We start from the raw sequence: 20,632 nt of genomic DNA, 5'->3' as shown, positions 1-20,632 counted from the left end.
AAAATAAAAGTTCATCAACATCTAAAAAAATATTTTAAAAAAGAATGAAACCAAGTCATTGTTTACTATAACAGTTTTTGGGTCCCTTAGTGGTTTAGTAACTACTTAGGGTCATCTTTGAATGAGGTCCAAATGATACCTCACCAATGCTAACCTCTGGGCTAGAATCAGTAGCTTTCAGAAGTAGGAGCCATTCTACATTGAGAAAATATATGCCATTTTGCTAAGGTAAGATGGTTTTGAATTCATTTTCATTAATGTAAGTAAATACTCTGAGTATTGACATATTGAAAAAATTAAAGCAACTTTACATTCCAAATCTTTATTTAATATTTCAAGTAGTTTTTTATAAAAATCTGTCATGATCACATAAATTCTAACCTATATTCATTGGTCAGATGACCAAAAAAAAAAAAACAAAACAAAACAAAAAAAAACCCTGATAAGCTATAACCTTAAAGAAGGTCCAAAATGGGGGCTGGAGCTGGGGCTCAGTGGCAGAGCACTTGTCTTGCATGTGTGAGGCACTGGGTCCAATTCTCAACACTGCATATAAATAAATAAAATAAAGACCCATTGACAACTAAAAAAAAAAAATGTTAAAAAAACAAGGTCCAAAATGAATTTTTTAAATGCCATTAATAGAATAGTTCACTAAAGCCACCCTATGTCAGATGAGGGTCTAACTAATAGTGGAAACTAACCTCTTGAAAAGGCACAAAAATATTCCTGTTACCCTAAAATGTAGTAGCTATGCTGCCATAAAGGAAGAAGGCTAAATGGCATCACCACCCCTGACTGCCCTTCAGATGACCTTCCACGCTGGTGCATTTGTTAAATATGGCAGCACTATTTTAGGGCAGTCCTGATGGTTTCAGGTAGTTGTGGAGTTAAAATAAACCTCCAAATATTCAAGTTTAAACTTCCTTTCTAGTTCTTCTGACATGCTTTTCAGTTACCCATTTTTCATTTGTGTTTCTCTCCTCTCTGCTGTAAGGAAGGGCCACCTTCAAAGAACCAGTTCAGCCCAGTGTGATATCAACCTGGTAGAGAGGAGCAGTACCAGAGCACACCACAGTGAGTAAATTCATGCTTAAAGTCCTGGATGAGACTTCTATTATTACATGTAAAGATTTGAATCCATTAAAAAAAAAGAAAGAAAAAAAGTTGACCTTAAGAATTTTCAATGGATTTTGTGCTAGGCACCACTTTTCATGTGAAGATAAGTTTCTTATTAGCAGTATGACACAGGTCATATTTCCCCCAACACCCCTAAAAAAAAAAAACAATATAAGTGATACATGAAATTACAATGTTAGCTATAATGTGCTACAAGGATATGAGGAACTAGTTTCCAGAAGTATTCTGAAGTGGACTGGCCTATGAGGAGAAGGAGTTTTACCTGTGTGGGTAAACAAATCACTGAGAAAGTTACAGACAAATTAACAGTTTAAAACTATCTGGAATAGCAGGCACTGAATTTGCTTCCTTTCACTTGAAATAAACAAAAATACATGAACAATGGTTTTCAAGACATTGACATTAGGCAACAAAGTACTGTGAGGGATGGGAATCAGACAAGATGAGCCAGTGATTGCCTTAGATTCCTGCCTTGAAAGCTTCCAGGTTGCAGTGCAGTATCCGGGAATCCAGGCTGAGCTTGGTGAATTCCCTGAGTTAAGAAGATGGAGCTGAGAGTCCTTGAAAAGATGAGTGGTGCCCCATATTCACACAGGGCCTCACATTCATGGGTCTTCGGAAGGTTACACAAAATGTGTTTCCCTAGGAGCAGGGAATGATTTGCCCTAGCTTAAGAGCTGCTTCAGTCCTGTCTAACAAACCTTAAAAACATGAACTGACAGAATCAAATTGTTTCTAATAATTGCATTATAATAATATAAAAAGTATACAGTATTCAACAAGTAATTTCATAGTGTTTCACATTCAATAAAAAATTACCAATCTGCAAAGAAGCTGGAAATGCATTTAAAAATGAGAAATACCTAATACATTGAAATTCCCATAGATATTAGAAATAGCAAGCAAGCATATTAAGTGTTTATTGTAAATATAGCTCATGTAGTCACAAGGTGAGACATGGAAGATTTTTTTTTTTTGCAACCCAAAGTGAATTTCCAAAGAAATGAAATTGAAAACAAGTGTGTGAAATAAAAAATGTTGGATAGTAATAATGTCAGATGACAAAACTGTAAAAAAGATTCGTGAATTTGAAAATACAACATTATACACTATTAAAAAAGAAACAAAAAAAGTTAAGTGAAAAAAATCAATAGTGAATTATGTGACAAATTCAGGCAGCATAATATTGTGTTAACTCGAGTTCTAGGAGGAGATAAGAAGGGAGATAGAAAAAAATATTTAAAGAAATAGCCCATTTGTTCAGATTTTATAAAAACTATCAAAGTACAGATATAAATTGTTCAATAAACACTACACTTAAGAACCATAAAGAACTGGCTGCAGTGGCACACGCCTGTAATTCCCGCAGCTTGGGAGGCTGAGGCAGGTGGATTTCGAGTTCAAAACCAGCCTCAGCAAAACCAAGGCAGCCTCAGCAAAACCAAGGCACTTAGCAACTCAGTGAGACCCTGTCTCTAAATAAAATACAAAATAGGGCTGGGGATGTGGCTCAGTGGTTGAGTGCCCCTGAGTTCAATCCTAGTAGTAGTAGAAGAAGAAGGAGGGGGGTGGGGGGGGAGCACATCATAATCTCTCAAGACTAATGATTGATTTTATAGGCAGCCAGATAAAGACACATTACATATAGAGAAGCTAAGACAAGGATGACAAAGGATGACAGCAGGCTTCTTTTAAGGAACAGTGTAACCCAGAAAGGAGCAGAGCAACTATAATGATTTTTTTTTTCTAATTAAAAGGCTGGGGATGTAGCTCAGTAGTAAAGCCATGAGGCTCTGGGTTTGATCCATGACACTGCAAAAAATTAAAAAGATAAATCTGGAATTTTATATCTTGGAAAAATATCTTTCAAAAACAGGGCAAAATAGAAAATCAATCTTGAAAAAGAAGAACAAAGTTGGAGAATTCAGTTTCTGATCTCTAAATTTACAATGAAGACCCCAGTAACCAAGACAGGGTAGTGCTGGTATGAGGATGGACAGAGACCCGTGGAATAGAATTGGGAGTTCAGCAATAAGTGCTTGTTTATTTCTTTAAATGTGTCAAGGCGATTAATGGGAAAAATAATGGTCTTTTCAATAGAAGGTACTAGAAAACTGTATAACCACTTACTAAAGAATGGATTTAAACCCCTACCTCAATATATAAAAACTAACTCAAAATGGATCAAAGTCAAAACCATATATAACTCTTATTAAAATAGATAGGTGTAAATCTTTCTGACCTTAAGCAATAGATTCTTAGAAACGATTCCAAAACTATCAGTAACAAAGGTATAAATAAATAGTATTCATCAAATTCTTTTTTTTAAACCATTTGTGCCTTAATGATTCCTTCAAGAAGGTGAAAATTACAGAATGGAAGAAAATTTTTCGAATCATGAGATAAGGAACTTGTATCCAAAAATCATAAAGAAACTTACAAGTCAGTAATAAAAAAAACAGCTAGCCCAATTTAAAAATGGATGAACGATCTGAAAAGATAGTTTTCCAAAGAATGTACAAATGACCAATAAGCACACAAAAAATTCTTATCATTAGCCATCAGGAAATGAAAATCAAAACTATAATGAAGCTGGACATGGGGAAGCTGGACATGGTGGTACACACCTATAATGACGGTGACTCAAGAGGCTGAGGCAGGAGGATCACAAATTCAAGGCTAGCCTCAGCAACTTAGTGAGACACTGTCTCAAAAATTTAAAAAGGGCTGGGGATGTAGCTCAGTGGTTAAGCGCCCCTGGGTTCAATCCCTGGTACAAAAACAACAACAACAAAACTCTATAACAGATTATCACTTCTTGCCCATATGGATGACTGTATTAAGAAAGAACAATAACAAGAATGTGAAGAAACTGGAGCTGTTGCACATTGCCAGTAGGAATATAAAATGGAGCAGCCACTTTGGAAAACATTCTGGCAGTTTCTCCAAAGTTTGTGTGTAAAGTTACCTTATGACCCTGTGATTCTACTCCTAGGTATACACCAAAGAGCAATGAAATGTATCCACACAAAACCTAAAACATTACATTTCATGAATGTTCGTGGCAGTATTATTTATAATAAAAATTTCTATCTATGGGGCTGGGATTGTGGCCCGGAGATAGAGCGCTCGCCTCGCATGAGTGAGGCACTGGGTTGGATCCTCAGCACCACATAAAATAAAATAAAGATATTGTGTCCACCTATATCTAAAAAATAAATATATTTTTTTAAATTTCTAACTAAATGACCATTTTTACTACATTAATTACATTTTTACTACAGAAAATTATTAGGCAGGAGACAGAAAGGAAGTAGTTAGTAATACATGCTGCATGTAATAGGGATGAACTTTGAATACAGTATTTGAAAGTGAAAGAAGCAAGTTACAAAGAAAACATATTTTGTGATTGCATTTATATGAAATGCCCAGAATAGGCAAATTAACTACAGAGACAGAAGCAGATTAATTGTTGCCTTGCATTGAGTAAAATTAGAGAATTAGAGAAGTGATGGCTAAGGAATGGAAGTTTGCTCTAGGGGAATAAAAATATCCTAAATTTCATTACAGTGATGGTTACACCATTCTGAGTACTAAAAGCCACTGAATTGTACGATTTAAATGGATGAATTATATGGTATATGAATTGTATTCAATAAAGCTATGAATCAATTAAATAATAAAAAAGTGAAGGCAAATAGAGTTTTTTTCAGACATACAGAAATTGAAAGTTGAATGAATGTGTCATCACCAGATCCATACTAAATAAATGCAGAAGAAAGTCTTCCAGGCAAAACAACAATGATATCAGATGTGTAATATGAACTTATTTAAAGGAATTAAGAACACTGGAAATGGCAGTTACATGGATAAATAATATGGGGTTTTTTTTTTTTTTTGACTGTGTTGGCAATTGAACTTAGGCCTTTGCACATGCCAGGGAAGTGCTGTACCACTGAGCTATATCATCTGACCTAATGTCTTTTTCTTACTCTTTGAATCTACATAAGAGATAACTGACCATTTCATTAGAAATTATAAAGTGTGGGGTTTACAACACATATAAAAGTAAAATGTATAATGACAAAATACATAGGTTGGGAGTGGAGCAATGGAAATATCCTATTGTAAGTCTCCCATGCTACATGTCAAACAGGGTAATATCACCTGAAGGGAAACCACAGCAGGTCAAAGATGCATGTTGCACACCCCAGTGCAACCTCTCAATGTCTAATTTCCCCAATTAGAAGGTACAGATTATAAAACTGGATTAAAACTATTTATTATATGCTACCTATAAGAAATGTACTTTAATTATAAAGATGCAAATATAAATCTACATGCTAACATTAATCACAAGAAAGCTTGAATGGCTATACCAATATTAGACAAAATAGATTTCACAGCTAAGAATATTATGAAGGATAAAGATTGTCATTTCATAAAGGGGGCAATTTGTTAATAAGTCTAATAATACTAAATGTTTATGCACTATGATAGTTAATTTTATGTGTCAACTTGGCTGGGGCTATGGTTTGGTTAAACATTATTCTGGATGTTTCTGTGAGAGTGTCTTTGGATGAGATTTGCATTTAAATTGATGGACTCTGAGGAAAATATCAGATTAGCCTCCATAATGTGTGTGTGCCTCATTCAGTCAGTTAAAGTCCATAGAACAAAAGGGCTGGCTGCACCAGAGAAAGAAATCCTGCAAGCAGATTGCTTCAGATTTTATCTGCAACATGGGCTCTTCCTTGTTCACCAGCAGGCTGCCTCTGGACTTCAACTGCAGCTTTCTCCCGAGTCTCCAGCCTGCCAGACTCCCCATCTGATTTTGGACTTCCCAAGTCTCCACAATTATATAAGTCAATTCCATAACATAAATCTCTTTCTGTATATACACATATCCTATTGGTTCTGTTTCTCTGAAGAACCCTCTCTAACATGCACCTAAATGCAGAACTTTTAAAATACATGAAGCAAAACTGATGAAACTCCAAGAAGAAAATAGACAAATCCATAATTATGACCAGAGATTGTAATAGTGTTATCCTAATAATTGGCAGAACAGATAGATTAAAAATTAGTGAAGATATAACAGATTTCAACAGTATCAACCTTTTGGACCTGATTAATATGCAGAATACTCCATCTAACCAACAGAACCATATTCTTTTCAAGTGCCCCAAATATTCACTGTGAATATAACAAGTTCATAATATAATAAACTGGTTCATATAACAAGTCTCAACACATTAAAAAGGATACAAGTCATGCGAAATATGTTTCTCTGACCACAATGAAATAAGAAAGTAATAACAGAAATATCTCTGGGAAAAAAACTTAAATATTTGGAAACTCAATAACATGCTTCTAAATAACCCAAGAGTCAAAAAGAGGGAAATTAACCTTTTCCACTGAATGAAAATGAAAGCATACCTTCTCAAAATTTATAGCAGTAAATATCTAAATTAGAAAAGAACATTCTCAAAGCAATGATCTCATCTTCTCTCTGAAAAGCCTATTTAAAAAAAAAAATCCAAAGTAAGAAGAAGAAAAGACATTAAAGGGGGCTGGGTTTGTGGCTCAGTGGTAGAACACTAGCCTGGCAGGTGTGAGGCACTGTGTTCACTCCTCAGCACCACATAAAAATAAATTTTAAAAATAAAGGTATTGTGTCCATCTACAACACACACACACACATATGAAAAGACATAAAGGCTAGTGTAGGAATCAATGAAATATGAAACAAAAGAGCAATAGAGAAAAATCCATAAATCATTGTAACTAAAAGCTGGTTCTTTAAGATCAATAAAATTAGTAAATTTGTAGGCATTTTGGTTAGGAAAAAAACATGACATAAATTAACAATATGGAGAATAAGCTAAGTGGCATTCCTACCAATAATATAAATATTGAAAGGATAAATAAATAAGGGGAGATTTGAAACAACTTAAGACAAATATTTTGAACATCAAAAACTAAGAAAGCACTCTCAGAGATAACTTGAATAGCCCCATATGTATTCAAGTAGTTGAATTTGCATATAGAAACTTTCCCACAATGACAATTCAGGCCCAAATGGCTTACCTAGTGACTTCTGCCAAACTTCCAAGGAAGATACAATTATTCTACAGAAACTCTTCCTAAAAATATTGTAAAAGAGAGGATACATTTTATGTGATCAATTAATTAGTAGTTTAGCAAAGTTGGAAGACAGGATCCATATTACAAGGTCAGTTGTGTTTCTATGTATCAGTAACAACTGGATATGCAAATTTTAAAAATAATACCATTTACAGTGATGTGAAAAGATGTGGAATACCATTTCAGTAAAATCTGTAAGAGAAGTGAAATTAAGACCACCTAGATAGAGGGATGTACTGTGTTCACAGGTTAGGAAGATCCAATATCGTTAAGATGTCAGTAATCCTCAAATTGACTGATAGAGGCAATGCCATTCCAATAAAAATTCCAGCAGATATTTTTATGGCAGTTGATAAGATAATTCTAAAATTCTTCCAGAAATGCAAAGGACCTGTAACAGAGAAAACAGTTTTGAAACAGAACAAAGTTGAGGCCTCAAGCTATCTGATTTCCCGACTTGCTATAGAGCCACAGTATCATGCTGACATAAAAACGGATACAGAGGTCTATAAATAGGACATATTTGCAAATCATGTTTGATAACGGACTCTTTCAACCCAATTATTGTATACATTTAATGTATTAAGAACTCGTTCAATTATTTTCAACTCAAGAATTAAAGAAAACCAAAATTTGGGCAAAATATTTTATTAGACATTTTATCAAAGAAAATACACAAATGGCTAATAAATGGCTAATAAAAATATAATAAATAATAAATATATGACATTTTAGGGAAATGAACAAGAATTTAAACCCAGGGAAGTCTGGCTACCGGACCCATGTCTTTCTCATGGACTTAGGCTTCCACGGTGTGGGCGGGAGCCTCAGGGTTCCTTGGCTAGAAAAGCTTTTGTCTGCACATCATAGCCCCAGTTAACCATGGGATATTTTGGTCCTTGTATTTGATATTTTCTTCCATTTTATTGCCATATGTTACTTTCTTTGTTGTTAGAGTGACTCAAGTTACTCACTGTAGCACTTTTTTCCCCCTCAACCAACCTTCTAGATTGATTATCTTCAAAAGATCACCAGGCTTTTTAGAATTTTGGGTAACAGAGTACTGAACTTGTGTGAGTCTAGAATACAGATGCTGAAAAAACTGTTTTCTGAGAAACACTGCAGGGCAGGCTGCTGGGAATTTGGGGTGTTCTAGGTTAGTTCACCTACACTCTAGCAGAAGCTATGAGTTTAAGCATGTGAATATGAGGCCAAAGCAGGTAGGTATATATACGAAGGAAAACTGAAATGGAGAAAACATCTCAATCTTAATTGTTTTCCAAAGGTCATGGAGACCACTGAAGAAACATCAAGCAGACTATATCTTTGTTTTTATTTTACAAAAGCAGAAAATGAAACACCATAAGGTAAAATGAAGCAAAAATGTAATCTCTTCTTCCTTAAACATGAGACAGTAACTGTCACTCCATGAAACAGCCTGTTGTGCTGACAGGCGCATGTGCTTCTGTATGTGTATCAGCTCATATGCAACAGGCCAGTGGTGGCATTAGTAGTATGCAAGTCACAGTGGTCCAGCATGATTCCCCAGCAAGCTAAGGTGGCAAGGCAAAGGAAGCAAACTTCCTCACAACCAGAGAGAAACCCTCAGGAATATATGGAGATAGCAAGAAAAAAATGATGAAAAAATGACTGGTTTAGGGTTTCAAAACACATCTCACTCTTTGCTCTATCCAGGAAGCTACAACTACACAGAGATGAAACATCCAAGATGACATGTTACCTAGTGAGTAGACAGAAGCATTGACCGATAAAGACATCACTATGTCATATTTTTAATATTGATGAAAATGGTTTCTGTTAAAAGTGATTTAGTTCAAGGATTTTTATCTCAAAGAAACATAAACTTGAAAGTTTAAGGCTGAAAAAGATGGAATAATTCTTAAAGCATATGCCAATGCAAATTTAGGATTGTTAATCTTACTACACAGGTTACTAAGTCCCAAACCTGTTTTCCTCAAAAGGCCTGTAGTTTTTAGTGCATGATTTTGCAGAACACCAAATTTTCATCTTTTTAGGGGCAACATGGAGAATTAGCTAGGTCAAGTGCTCCATTTTTTTTTCCACCTGTTTAAATTACATTGAAACATAATAGAAAAAAAAAAAGCTATAGTGACTGTTAGTATAGAAAGTCTTGCAGCAGATTGGAGGGTGGGTTTTCTGACCACCAAAGGTCTAGGGTTGGCAAAGAATTGAGGCAGAGGAGCAAGCACCGGCGACGCGCAATCCCATTCCCAAGCCACGTCTTTTTCAAAACTGGTTCTACACAGTCTGGCCCAGTGTAGGCCCCGTATATTAAATTTGTCACTAGTGTTTAATTTATTCATCCATTCACCATAAATCACTATTTAACAGATGAGTCTGAGGTACTAAGAAAGTAGAAAGAAATGATGTGATTCTTTAAATTTAAGACTTTTAGAAAAAATTTAGATTACAGTCCCCAACTTATGATTTGACTTAACAATCGTTCGAGTCATTATTTTTCTATTTTATGGTAGTGTGAAAGTGATACACATTCAGTAGAAACTGCACTTTGAATTATGATCTTTCCTGAAATAGCACATGTGCTCATCCCCTTCTGATGCTGACCAGTAGCAGCAAAGCCCTGCTTGTCAGCCACATGATCAGAAGGGGAACAACCGGCGGCCCACAGCACTATAGCTAAGCTGTGATGTTTGGTAGGTTAAGTGTACCAGATATATTTTTGACTTTTGGGTATTTGACTTACAATAGGTTGGGAAAATGTAACCCCATGGTAAGGAGCACCTGTATGGGAAAGCTGAGCGACAGTACAGAGTCCCCCCATACTCCTCTCCCTCATCCTGTTCCTCTGTTAGGAAACACCCTACACCAGTGCAGCACATTAGTTTAAATTAATACACCAACATCGATACAGTCTTATCAACTAAAGTTCATAGTTTACATTAAAGTTGCTCTTTTTGTAGTAGTTTTACAGATTTTGATGAATGTATAATGCCATATATCCACTATCACAGCATCCTATACTATAGATAGTAATTTCCATGCCCTAACAATCTCCTGTGCTCCATGTGTTCACTCCTCCCTCTCTCCCACTGAACTTCTGGCAACCGCTAATGTCTTTTCTTTCTCCAGAATGTCCTACACTGGACATCATACAGTATGTGGTCTTTCAAACTGGCTTCTTTCACTGAGCAATATGCATTTATGTTTTCTTTCCTTGTAGCTGGAGTTATTTTTCTAACAACTAACCCATATTTATTTTCTTTTTTGTAGTTTTTAATGTATTTTTATTATTTTATTTTTTAATATTTATTTTTTAGTTGTAGATGGACACAATACCTTTATTTTATTTGTATTTGATGCTGAGGATCAAACCCATTGCCTTACGCATGCTAGGTGAGTGCTCAACCTCTGAGCCACAACCCCAGCCCCTGGTGCATTTTGATAAAATATGAAGTTTACTGTTTTAACTACTTTGAAGTATATAGTTCAAGGACATGAAGTATTCACATTATGTACAGCCATCACCACTATCAATCTCTATATGATCCCATATTCAATCTTTGTACTCCTTTCCACCATGCGACCAGCGCATTGGTTTCATTAATGAGGTTCTTGGCATAAAAGTTAACTAGCGAGATCGAAATAAAACACACAGACTCAGTTACCTTTTTCTATGACCAGGTCCAAGACGGCTCCCCTCTCTGGCTCCCACCTCGAACCACCCGTAGGGCAGCAAGGATTACTCAGGGCTAGCAGGAGAGAGAGAGAGTGAGCACGCCAGAGAGTAGCCTTTTATTGGGGAACAAGAAATTCAGGGGAGAATTCCATCCAATGAAGGTTGAGGAGGGGCCGCACTCCAAGGTCAGGGTCAGTGATTGGGCCCTGGGGTCAGTGGTCAGTTACACCCCCACACGGACGGGTTCTCTCATCAGGAGAGGGCCGGGAAAGCTCCGACACAGATTAGCCAGAGCGCCTCAGACCCAAACCGGGAGTGGCCCAGTCACGTGTGAGAATGGCTCTCCACATATCCCCCCCTTTCTTTTCTTAAAAATGAGGCAGTGGTTCACTCTCTGGAGTTTCTGTATTCTTGTTCCAAAGACTCACCATCCTATAATTACAACACAAAAGAGAATTAACAGCAAAGAGAATAATCCAATAATGTACCAGGCTGAGTGTTTAAGAAGATTTCCAGGGTTGAATCCATTCAACTCCTTCAATATTTGGTTAGCCAAAGAAGAAGGATCTGAAAAATCAGCTCTATTATTTTGAATGTCTTGGATATGGTGATGAAGTTCCAGAATATCCAAGCTATTATTACTATTTTGCCAAATACCTAACAAATGGTTTTTAACCTTCTCCCAATCCCAGAGAGAAGCATTGTACTTGGCAGCGGTAACACATACATACTTATAATTAGCATGGCATTTAAGCCTTTCTTTAAATTTTAAGGCTGAAAGTTCATTACCTATGTCTATAATAGTCCCCTCTAAGGCGTTCAATTTAGTCTCAATCCTTTCATCAATATTTACTTGATTACGCAGAGCCTTAGAAGTATTTTGAGCTAAATTATTAAGAAATTTTGCATGCTGAATATTCTGAGACAATGTCAGAGATGCAGAGACAGTTGAGGCAATAAAGGAGACTAGTGCCAAAACACCAACAATTATAACTCCAATAGCACGTTTAGGTCTTTCTAGCTGGGCATGAATTTGCTGCAAGACTTGTAAACCAGTATCAGCATACCATGGCTCTGAAATATTTGCAGGCAATAAAACGAAAGAGGGCTGATGAAGTATCAGCACTCCTTTTCCTCCATTATACCTAGTAATACAATTGGTTAGGTTACATTTATTACAAGTAACAATATATCTATCATCTATCCATTTAACTTTTACATTTCCAATAATTAAAACATAAGGAGATTGGACACAGGCTCGTAAGCCATAGTAAGATCCCTCTTTACAGTTCTTGCCAACAAATTTTGGTAAAGGCTTATCTGTAAAATGTAAGAATTCTGAGGCAGCAATTAAACGCCAAACATCCTTTTGAACACCACCTTCACTATAAGTCAAAATATTACTAACAAATCCTGCAGGTGTCATAGAAGAATTTCTTCGTAATTGTCTCTTATCAATTTTTGGAGACCAGTCTAAAATATACCCACTATCTTTAGACACCTTATGTTGTACAGGAAAGGTATTTACACAATCCATCCATCTAGGAAAGGTGCCAATCTCAATTGTAGAACTATTTGGACAGTGGGGCATCCGTGGAGGTTTTGCAGAAATGACTGGCTTGTTATGGGAAAGTCCCATCTTAATTACTGATCTAGTATAAGGTTTTAAGTCCCCATAAATAGAATTATTTGTCAGTCTAGGTCTACCAATCACTGCCTTTTCTTCGAATGATACTTTCAGACAGCCAGCATGTTTATCATGTGACCAACACAAAGGTAATTGGGCACTGTAGCCAGAATAATTAAATCTAGTCACATGATTGGGAGTAATATGAGTATCTGTAAATCCTCCCATCATGAATGAGTCATTAGTAAATACTGGAATAGATTCTCCAGTCCACACAGCTGGGTGTACCAGGGGTGGATCTGGGAAATATGTCCAGTAAGTGTCTACTTGATTCCCCTTTACCTGACAGCCCAGCAGGGCAATTACTGTTGCTACCATCATCACTGGGTTCCTGTTCTCTCCTAGGTGTCGAAGTATTCAGGAAGCCTGGGTTGTTAGCTTCTTCACATCTTCCCATGAAATCAGCTTTTCGGCTGGGTCAATCTGGTCTTTCTTCATCCTTTTCCAATATCTCCTCCTTTTGGATAGGGGCTCCTCCAGGTCGATCCTCAGTCGCTTGAATCTGGGTTCTATCTCTTCCATGTCTGATAGCACATTCAGGCACCCAAATAGGACGAAAAGCACCTTCTGGAAATATACAAGCATGACCTCTGCCCCACATAATCACTGGGTCTGGGCCTTTCCACTGACTGGTCTGTAAATCTTTCCACAAAACTCTGCCTAAAGGGCCTGTTACTGAGGGAGACATTTGCCTCTCAGCAGCAGTGTGACCTTCTGCGTCAAAGTTTAAAAAATTTAAAACAAACAAAGCATGATTAAGGCTATTTTGGGGAGTCATAACCCTATTCCCCCCCTTTAATTTTTGTAATTGAAGCTAGATAAATGAGCTCGTTCCACAATGGCTTGACCTTGGGGGTTATAAGGAATTCCTGTTTAATGATTAATTTTAAACTCTTGGCAAAATTGTTGAAAAGAAGAGCTTACGTAAGCTGGTGCATTATCTGTTTTAATCTGCATAGGGCACCCTAAAACAGAAAAAGCTGCTAGGCAATGAGAAATTACATGTTGAGTATTTTCCTTAGTACGTGCTGTGGCAAAAATAAATCTAGAATAAGTGTCCACTATGACATGTATATAACATTGCTTACAAAATTGAGGAATATGAGTTACATCCATTTGCCATATTTGATTTGATTTTAATCCACGGGGATTTACCCCTGATGGCAGAGATGGAGTGTGAATAACACACTTAGGGCATTGGCTTACAATCTGACAAGCTTGTTCTCTAGTAATATTAAATTTTTTACGTAAGCTAGAAGCATTTTGATGATGCAAGGAATGGGAAGCTAGTGCACAGTCATATGAAGACATCTGTTGACAAAAAGTTACTAATTTATCAATTTTGTCACAAAGCAATAAAATCAATTGGGCAAATGTATCCTTTGGAGTGAGCCTTAGGGCATAATTGGACCTTACAGTAACATTTAATTGTCCTTTAAAATTTGAATCTATCACACCAGGTATCACCTCAATGGCTCCCTTTAAATTATTACGTCCCAAAATTAAACCTATAGTATTATCAGGAAGCGGCCCGAAAATCCCAGTAGGGATTTGTTCTGGCCCTGATTCAGGATTCAATTCAACTGTCCTTGAAGGTCCTAAACAACTGTCTGCGATCTATGTTCCGGTAAAAATCGCGGGCTGTCCTGATCGGCGCCAGTGACGTCACACTGTGCGACCAATCCTCGAATTCCCCGTATTGTTGCTCGGCCTGGGGAGGGGCCGACCGGAAGTTTTTTGTCCTCCCACTAGGAGGAAATGACGGCGAGAAGGCGGGCTGATCCACGCCATCTTGATCTGCTGCATGGGGTTGAGTCCTGCAATATCTATTATCACCAGTAGATGGAGCCCTGAACTTAAAATTGTGCATGTGACACTCCTGCGCAAAATGATTACTTTTCCCGCAAACGTAGCATCTCCCGTGGGGCTTTCGTTCTAAATCTTGTGGCCTTAAGGTTTCTTTTAGTGCTGCAGCTAGGGCTACTGTCTGCAAATGGGTAGAGTCTATGTCAGAACATAAGCGGATAAACTTAAAAACTGTCCCTTTTTTACGGTGCGGCCTAAGAACGTCTTGACAATACTTATTTGCATTTTCAAATGCCAATTGTTTAACAATAAATTCATTCGCCCCTGGTTCCCCGGTTGACCTGTTTGCTGCCTGGTACAATCGGGCTACGAAATCTTGAGTACGGTTCACTGGCACCAGGCCTGATTTTGGTAAGAACTAAATTGGATTGGTCTTTAGAGTTAATCTGCCTCCAGGCACGTTTCGCACAATCAGTTATTTGATTGTATACTACAAATTCATAATTTAACTGTCTTTCTAAATCAGCAAATTCACATGTTCCTAAAAACATTTCTACCGGCGTCTCTAAATTCTGTCTTCTATTCTTTTCTGCCTGTTCAGTACAAAAATCAGTCCAATAAGTACGCCAGAGCAAGAAATCTCCCCTGCTCAAAGAAGATCTAGCTAAAGAAATCCAATCACTAGGAGGAAGGGGCTGCAAGCAAATATTTTCTATCAGGCTCTGTACAAAAGGCGAATTCGGACCATACGTCTCACATGCACTTTTTAGTTCCTTAATGGTTTTAAATGGGATTATAGTATGAACTTTAACTCTCTGATCTTGCTCATTAACTTGCTCAAAAACTGGAAAAAGTTGAAAACCGCTAGTATCCTCCTTTGCTTCCTGTGCTTTCCTAATACCTTGCTGGAATGGGGTAAGAAAAGTCATTGTTAATCCAGCGTACCTGTTAAATTTTGTCCTTTTAGCAGGTGATGGCCGAATTCAAATAGCCTGGGCAGGTGGTGTTAAACGCAGCCTGTTAAAATTTCTCTGTAAGTCCTGAATTTCAACGTCTGATTTTTCTCCCTTGGACTGCGCGAGTCATGGGTAGACTCTGCGCTGTCGCCATTTTGAAATTGGGTTTCTAAGCCACGTGGCGGAGAAGAACTCTGTGCCCCTCTAAGAATCTCTTCCGGATTTTCCTCCCCAGGAGGATCCTCTACCTCTTCCGGAGGACTTTCTAGGACTGTGGAGGTTTCTTGTCTATGTTGTTCCTCTCTATAATCTCCCTGAGGGCTAGCCTGATCCTGCAAGTTTAAAGTCACATTTTTAACCTTTGGTTTAGCCCCTAGCGCCTTTGTTTTTAAACGACTCAAGGGAAAGGGAATTAACTTAGCCTCAGGTGGATTTTCCATTTGAATAGACCTAATAGCTCTCTGAATGCCTTTTAATAGGTCTTCAGGGGGCCACGAACTCTGGCCCATATATTCAAAAAGACAAACTTCTAGAGCCATCCAAGTTTTCTGAATATTATCTATGCCTCCAGGTAATTCATTAGAAAGACAAACTTTTTGTAACTTCCTTCCTAATTTCTCCCAAGTAAGTAAATTTGGAGACTCTTGTTCACAAAACCAAGGACAATATTTGCCTACAATCTTTAAGAATTGTAATAACTGAGCTTTCTTTATCTGTTTTCCTTTCTGATTAATTATACTGTCTAAAATAGATACATTTCCTTATCCGTAGAAGTTGAATTTCCCATTTTAATTAATTTAATGTCTCTTTCCTTCAATATCTCCAGGTACTTTTGTGACCCAAATTGTCACCATTTCCTTTATCTTTATCTTTATAGCGCGCACTCAATCTAGCTAAACTAAAATGTGCCCCATGTTGGGCGCCAATTCCACCATGCGACCAGCGCATTGGTTTCATTAATGAGGTTCTTGACATAAAAGTTAACTAGCGAGATCGAAATAAAACACACAGACTCAGTTACCTTTTTCTATGACCAGGTCCGAGACGGCTCCCCTCTCTGGCTACCACCTCGAACCACCCGTAGGGCAGCAAGGATTACTCAGGGCTAGCAGGAGAGAGAGAGAGTGAGCACGCCAGGGAGTAGCCTTTTATTGGGGAACAAGAAATTCAGGGGAGAATTCCATCCAATGAAGGTTGAGGGGGGCCACACTCTAAGGTTAGGGTCAGTGATTGGGCCCCGGGGTCAATGATCAGTTACACCCCCACATGGACGGGTTCTCTCATCAGGAGAGGACCGGGAAAGCTTCGACACAGATTAGCCAGAGCGTTGCCCAGTCACGTGTGAGAATGGCTCTCCACACTCCTTAAATAATCCCCCTTTTACTCCTCCCCCCAAATCCCTTGATGGACAGTAACCACTGCTCTACTTTGTCTTTGTGAATTTCACTATTCTACATACCTCACATAAGTGGAATCGAATGGTATTTGTCCTTTTGTGACTAGCTTATTTCATTTGACATTTTTTTAAAGACTCATGAAAATTTAATTCCTTTTAATGGCTGAATATTCCATTGTATAGATAATATATTTTGTCCTTTAACCTACTAGTTATTTCCAACTTTTGACTACTATGAATAGTGCAGCAATGAACACTGGGTGTATAAATATACCCTCAGGCCCATACTTTCAATTATTTTGATATATTGTAATAGGAAATACAATGGATTAAAACTGTTTTCTATAACTGTACTTCTTTATAGTTCCATCAGTAATGCATAAGAATTGCAATTTATCTGCATCCTTGCCTGTGTGTGTCTGTGTGTGTGTGTGTGTGTGTGTGTGAGAGAGAGAGAGAGAGAGAGAGAGAGTCAGAGAGAGAGAGAGAGAGAGAGAGACATCCTACTGTATCTCATTATAATTTTCATTCTTGTGCTCACTAGACATCTTTATATCTTCTTTGGAGATTTAAGTCCTTTGCCATTTTTAAATCAGGTTTTTTGTGTTATCATCCCATTTTAGTTCTGTATGTATGTATTCTTTTTTTAAGAGAGAAAAAGAGAGAGAGAGAGAGAGAGAGAGAGAGAATGAGAATTTCTTTGATATTCATTTTCTAATTCTCAGCGGAAACAATATCTTTGTATGTGGTGCTGAGGATCAAACCCTGGCCGCACGCATGCCAGGCAAGCGCGCTAACCGCCTGAGCCACATCCCCAGCCCTGTATTCTTTTGTTAATATTTATTTTTTAGTTTTAGGTGGACACAATATCTTTATTTTACTATTATGTGGTTCTGAGGATCAAACCCAGTACCTTATACATACTAGGCAAGCACTCTACCATTGAACTACAACTCTAGCCCCAAATTCTGCATGTATTCTTGATGTTAAATCCATACATTGTGCAAATTGCAAATATTTTCTCCCAATCTGAGGATTGCCTTCTTACTCTCTTGAAATAGTACCCTTTTCATGCATAAAATGTTTAAGTTTTGATGAATAGTTTGGTCTATTTTTCTGTTATTGCCTGCAATTTTGTTGTCAAATACAGCAACCTTAAAGTTCCTTATTTTCTTCTAAGAGTTTTAGTGTTAGCTCCTGTGTTGAGGTCTTTGGACCATTTTGAGTTCAGTTTTATATATGGTGTTAGGTAGGATCCTACTTTATTTATTAGCACATGCCTGTCAAACTTACACACCACCACTTGTTGAAAATAGCCTTGGTACTTTTCTCAAAAAACATTTCATTATACAGAGGTTTCTTTCCTAGGCTTTTCTATTCCATTGGTCTTTACATATCTTTTTATACCAGAATCAGAGCATTCTGAAATCCAGGAGCGTGAGTCCTCTCACTTTGATTGGCTGTTCAGGGTCTTTTGAGATTATATCTGAACTTCAGTGAGCATTTCCCCATTTTTCAAAAAAAAAAAAAGTTTTTGATAGAGATTGCATTCAATCTGTAGCTCACTTTGAGGAGTACTGTTATGTTTCCAATTATTTGTCTAATTTCTTTTAGCAGTATTTTGTAATTTTCATTGTACATCTGCTTTAGTCAGTTTGTATTGCTATGACCAAAAGATCCATCAAGAAAACACAGAAAGTTTATTTGGGGCTCATAATTTCATAGGTCTCAGTCCATAGATGACCAACTCCATAGCTCTGGGCCCAAGTGATGCAGAACATCATGGTGGAAGGAAAGCAGCTCAGAACATGGCAACAGGAAGCACAAAGCTCTGCTCACCAGAGACAGAATATAAAGCCAAAGGCACACCCTGTGACCTACTTCTTCCAGCCACACATTACCTGCCTACAGGTACCAGTTAATCCATGTCAATGGATTAATATGCTAATTAAAGCTCTCATAACATAACCATTTCACCTCTGAACATTCTTGCGTTGTCTAACACACGAGCTTCAGGGGGATACCTCATATCTAAACCATAACAAAGTCTTTCACCTCCTTGGTTAATTCCTAAGTGTTCTTCTTGATGCTATTATAAATAGAATTGTTCACATGATTCCTTTTCAGACTGTTCACTATAAATATATAGAAGTGCAAGTGATTTTTGTGTTGATTTTGTATTCTGCCCCATGGCTGAATTCATTTAGCTCTAACAGTCTTTTTGTAGATTCATTAGGGTTTTCTACATATTAAGATCCTACAATTACAAGTTATAATTTAAAACGATAATTTATAATTTTTTTCTTGCTAATTTGGAGGCCTTTATTTCTTTTACTTGCCTGATTGCTCTGGCTAAGACTCCAGTAGACATTGAGTAGAAGTGGTGAAGGTGAGCATCCTCATCTTGCTACTAAACTTAGAAGGAAACACTTTTATCTTTCCACTGAGTATGATGAGCACTGTGGGATTTTCATATATGGATTTTATTGTATTGAGGTAGCTTCCTTCTACTAGTTTGTTGAGTGTATTTTCACTCATAAAAGGGAGTTAAGTTTTATCAAATGCCTTTTCTCACTGAGATGATCAAGTAATGTCCCCCCATTAATATAAAGTATTATATTTATTTTTATATGTTGTCATCCCTGCATTCTAGGAATCAGTCCCACTTGGTCATGGTGTATAATCCTTTTCAATCTGTTGCATTCAGTTTCAAGTATTTGAAGTGAGGAATTTGCATCAATATTCATAAGGGATGCTGGCCTAAACAATAATCCCCCTGTATCCACAAGCATGACATTCTAAGACCCCCCAGTGGATGCCTGAGACAACAGTCCCAAACCATATATATATGCAGTTATGTACTAAATAATAGATGGTTTGGTCAATAACAGTAGTCCATAAGGTTATATTCCTAGTGATGTTGTAACTTAGTTTGAGAATATCTTATGATGTTTGTACAGTGAAGGACACATTTCTCAGTGTATTCTTGTCTCTAACCAACACATGACTGTACATACATACTTAGGATAATTTATAGGATTAGGCACAATAAGAGATTAACAACAGAGCTGGAGGGATAGCTTAGTGGTAGAATGCTTGCCTTGGATGTGTCAGGACCTGGGTTTGGTCACCAGTGCGTGTGTGTGTGTGTGTATAAAAGTGCACATATATATTTATAATATATATTTGTAATAGTACAAATATAATAATATACTGCAATAAAACTGCCAGCATCACTATTCTTGTGTATTCTTGTGCTTCAGGGCTATTACTAAGTAAAGGGTGGATGAACACAAGCACTGATGTGCCCCTGAAAAGAATGGATATTTTGTAGCTGGAACTAGGTTTGTATGTCTGTCGCACATAGCTGGTGTCCCACGAGTCTGTTATGCTGTTTGCTTGTCTTCATTCTTTTTTGTTGTTTATGCTGTGTTCACATATTTTAATTTCTTGTTTTCAATTGTCTCTAAAAAGTTTGCTCATCTTTTCTTCCCCCATTCAAATCTGCTGTATCCGTCTAGTAAAAATTGTTTCTTATATTTTTCTCCTCCAGAATTTTCTGATTTTTTATAATTCCTTTTCCTTGAAACTGATTTTGTTCATTTATCATCATCTAATTCCTTGACTATATTTTAGAATTTTTTTTCTTTTTCTTTTTGGTACTAGGGATTGAACTCAGGGGCACTTGACCACTGAACCACATCCCCAGCCCTTTTTTTTTTTGTATTTTATTTAGAGACAGGGTCTCACTGAGTTGCTTAGCATCTTGCTTTCGCGGATGCTGGCTTTGAACTCATGATCCTCCTGTCTCAGCTTCCCGA

General features: G+C 37.2%; 1 protein-coding gene across 25 annotated transcripts in view; it reads left to right on the top strand.

Moving 5' to 3' along the window:
• NRG4 (neuregulin 4) overlaps positions 1-20,632 on the top strand; it is a 176,737-nt gene that overhangs the window by 148,424 nt on the left and 7,681 nt on the right. For 24 of the 25 annotated variants that reach the window (XR_014021811.1, XM_081293068.1, XM_081293063.1 and 21 more), the window contains one exon: positions 998-1,077. Coding sequence is in view for 23 of the 25 variants with exons in the window: in XM_081293068.1 (XP_081149194.1) it covers positions 998-1,077 (80 nt within the window). In the remaining 2 variants the exon portion in view is untranslated. Of the gene's footprint in view, positions 1-997; positions 1,078-18,536; positions 18,723-20,632 lie in introns of all 25 variants that reach the window. The other variant, XR_014021812.1, reaches the window with a different exon arrangement.

Source organism: Spermophilus citellus, assembly GCF_964194105.1.
Source record: "Spermophilus citellus genome assembly, chromosome: 4".
Lineage (NCBI taxonomy): Eukaryota > Metazoa > Chordata > Mammalia > Rodentia > Sciuridae > Spermophilus > Spermophilus citellus.
Note: the sequence above shows the minus strand (reverse complement) of the source record. Positions and strands in the feature narration are given on the sequence as shown.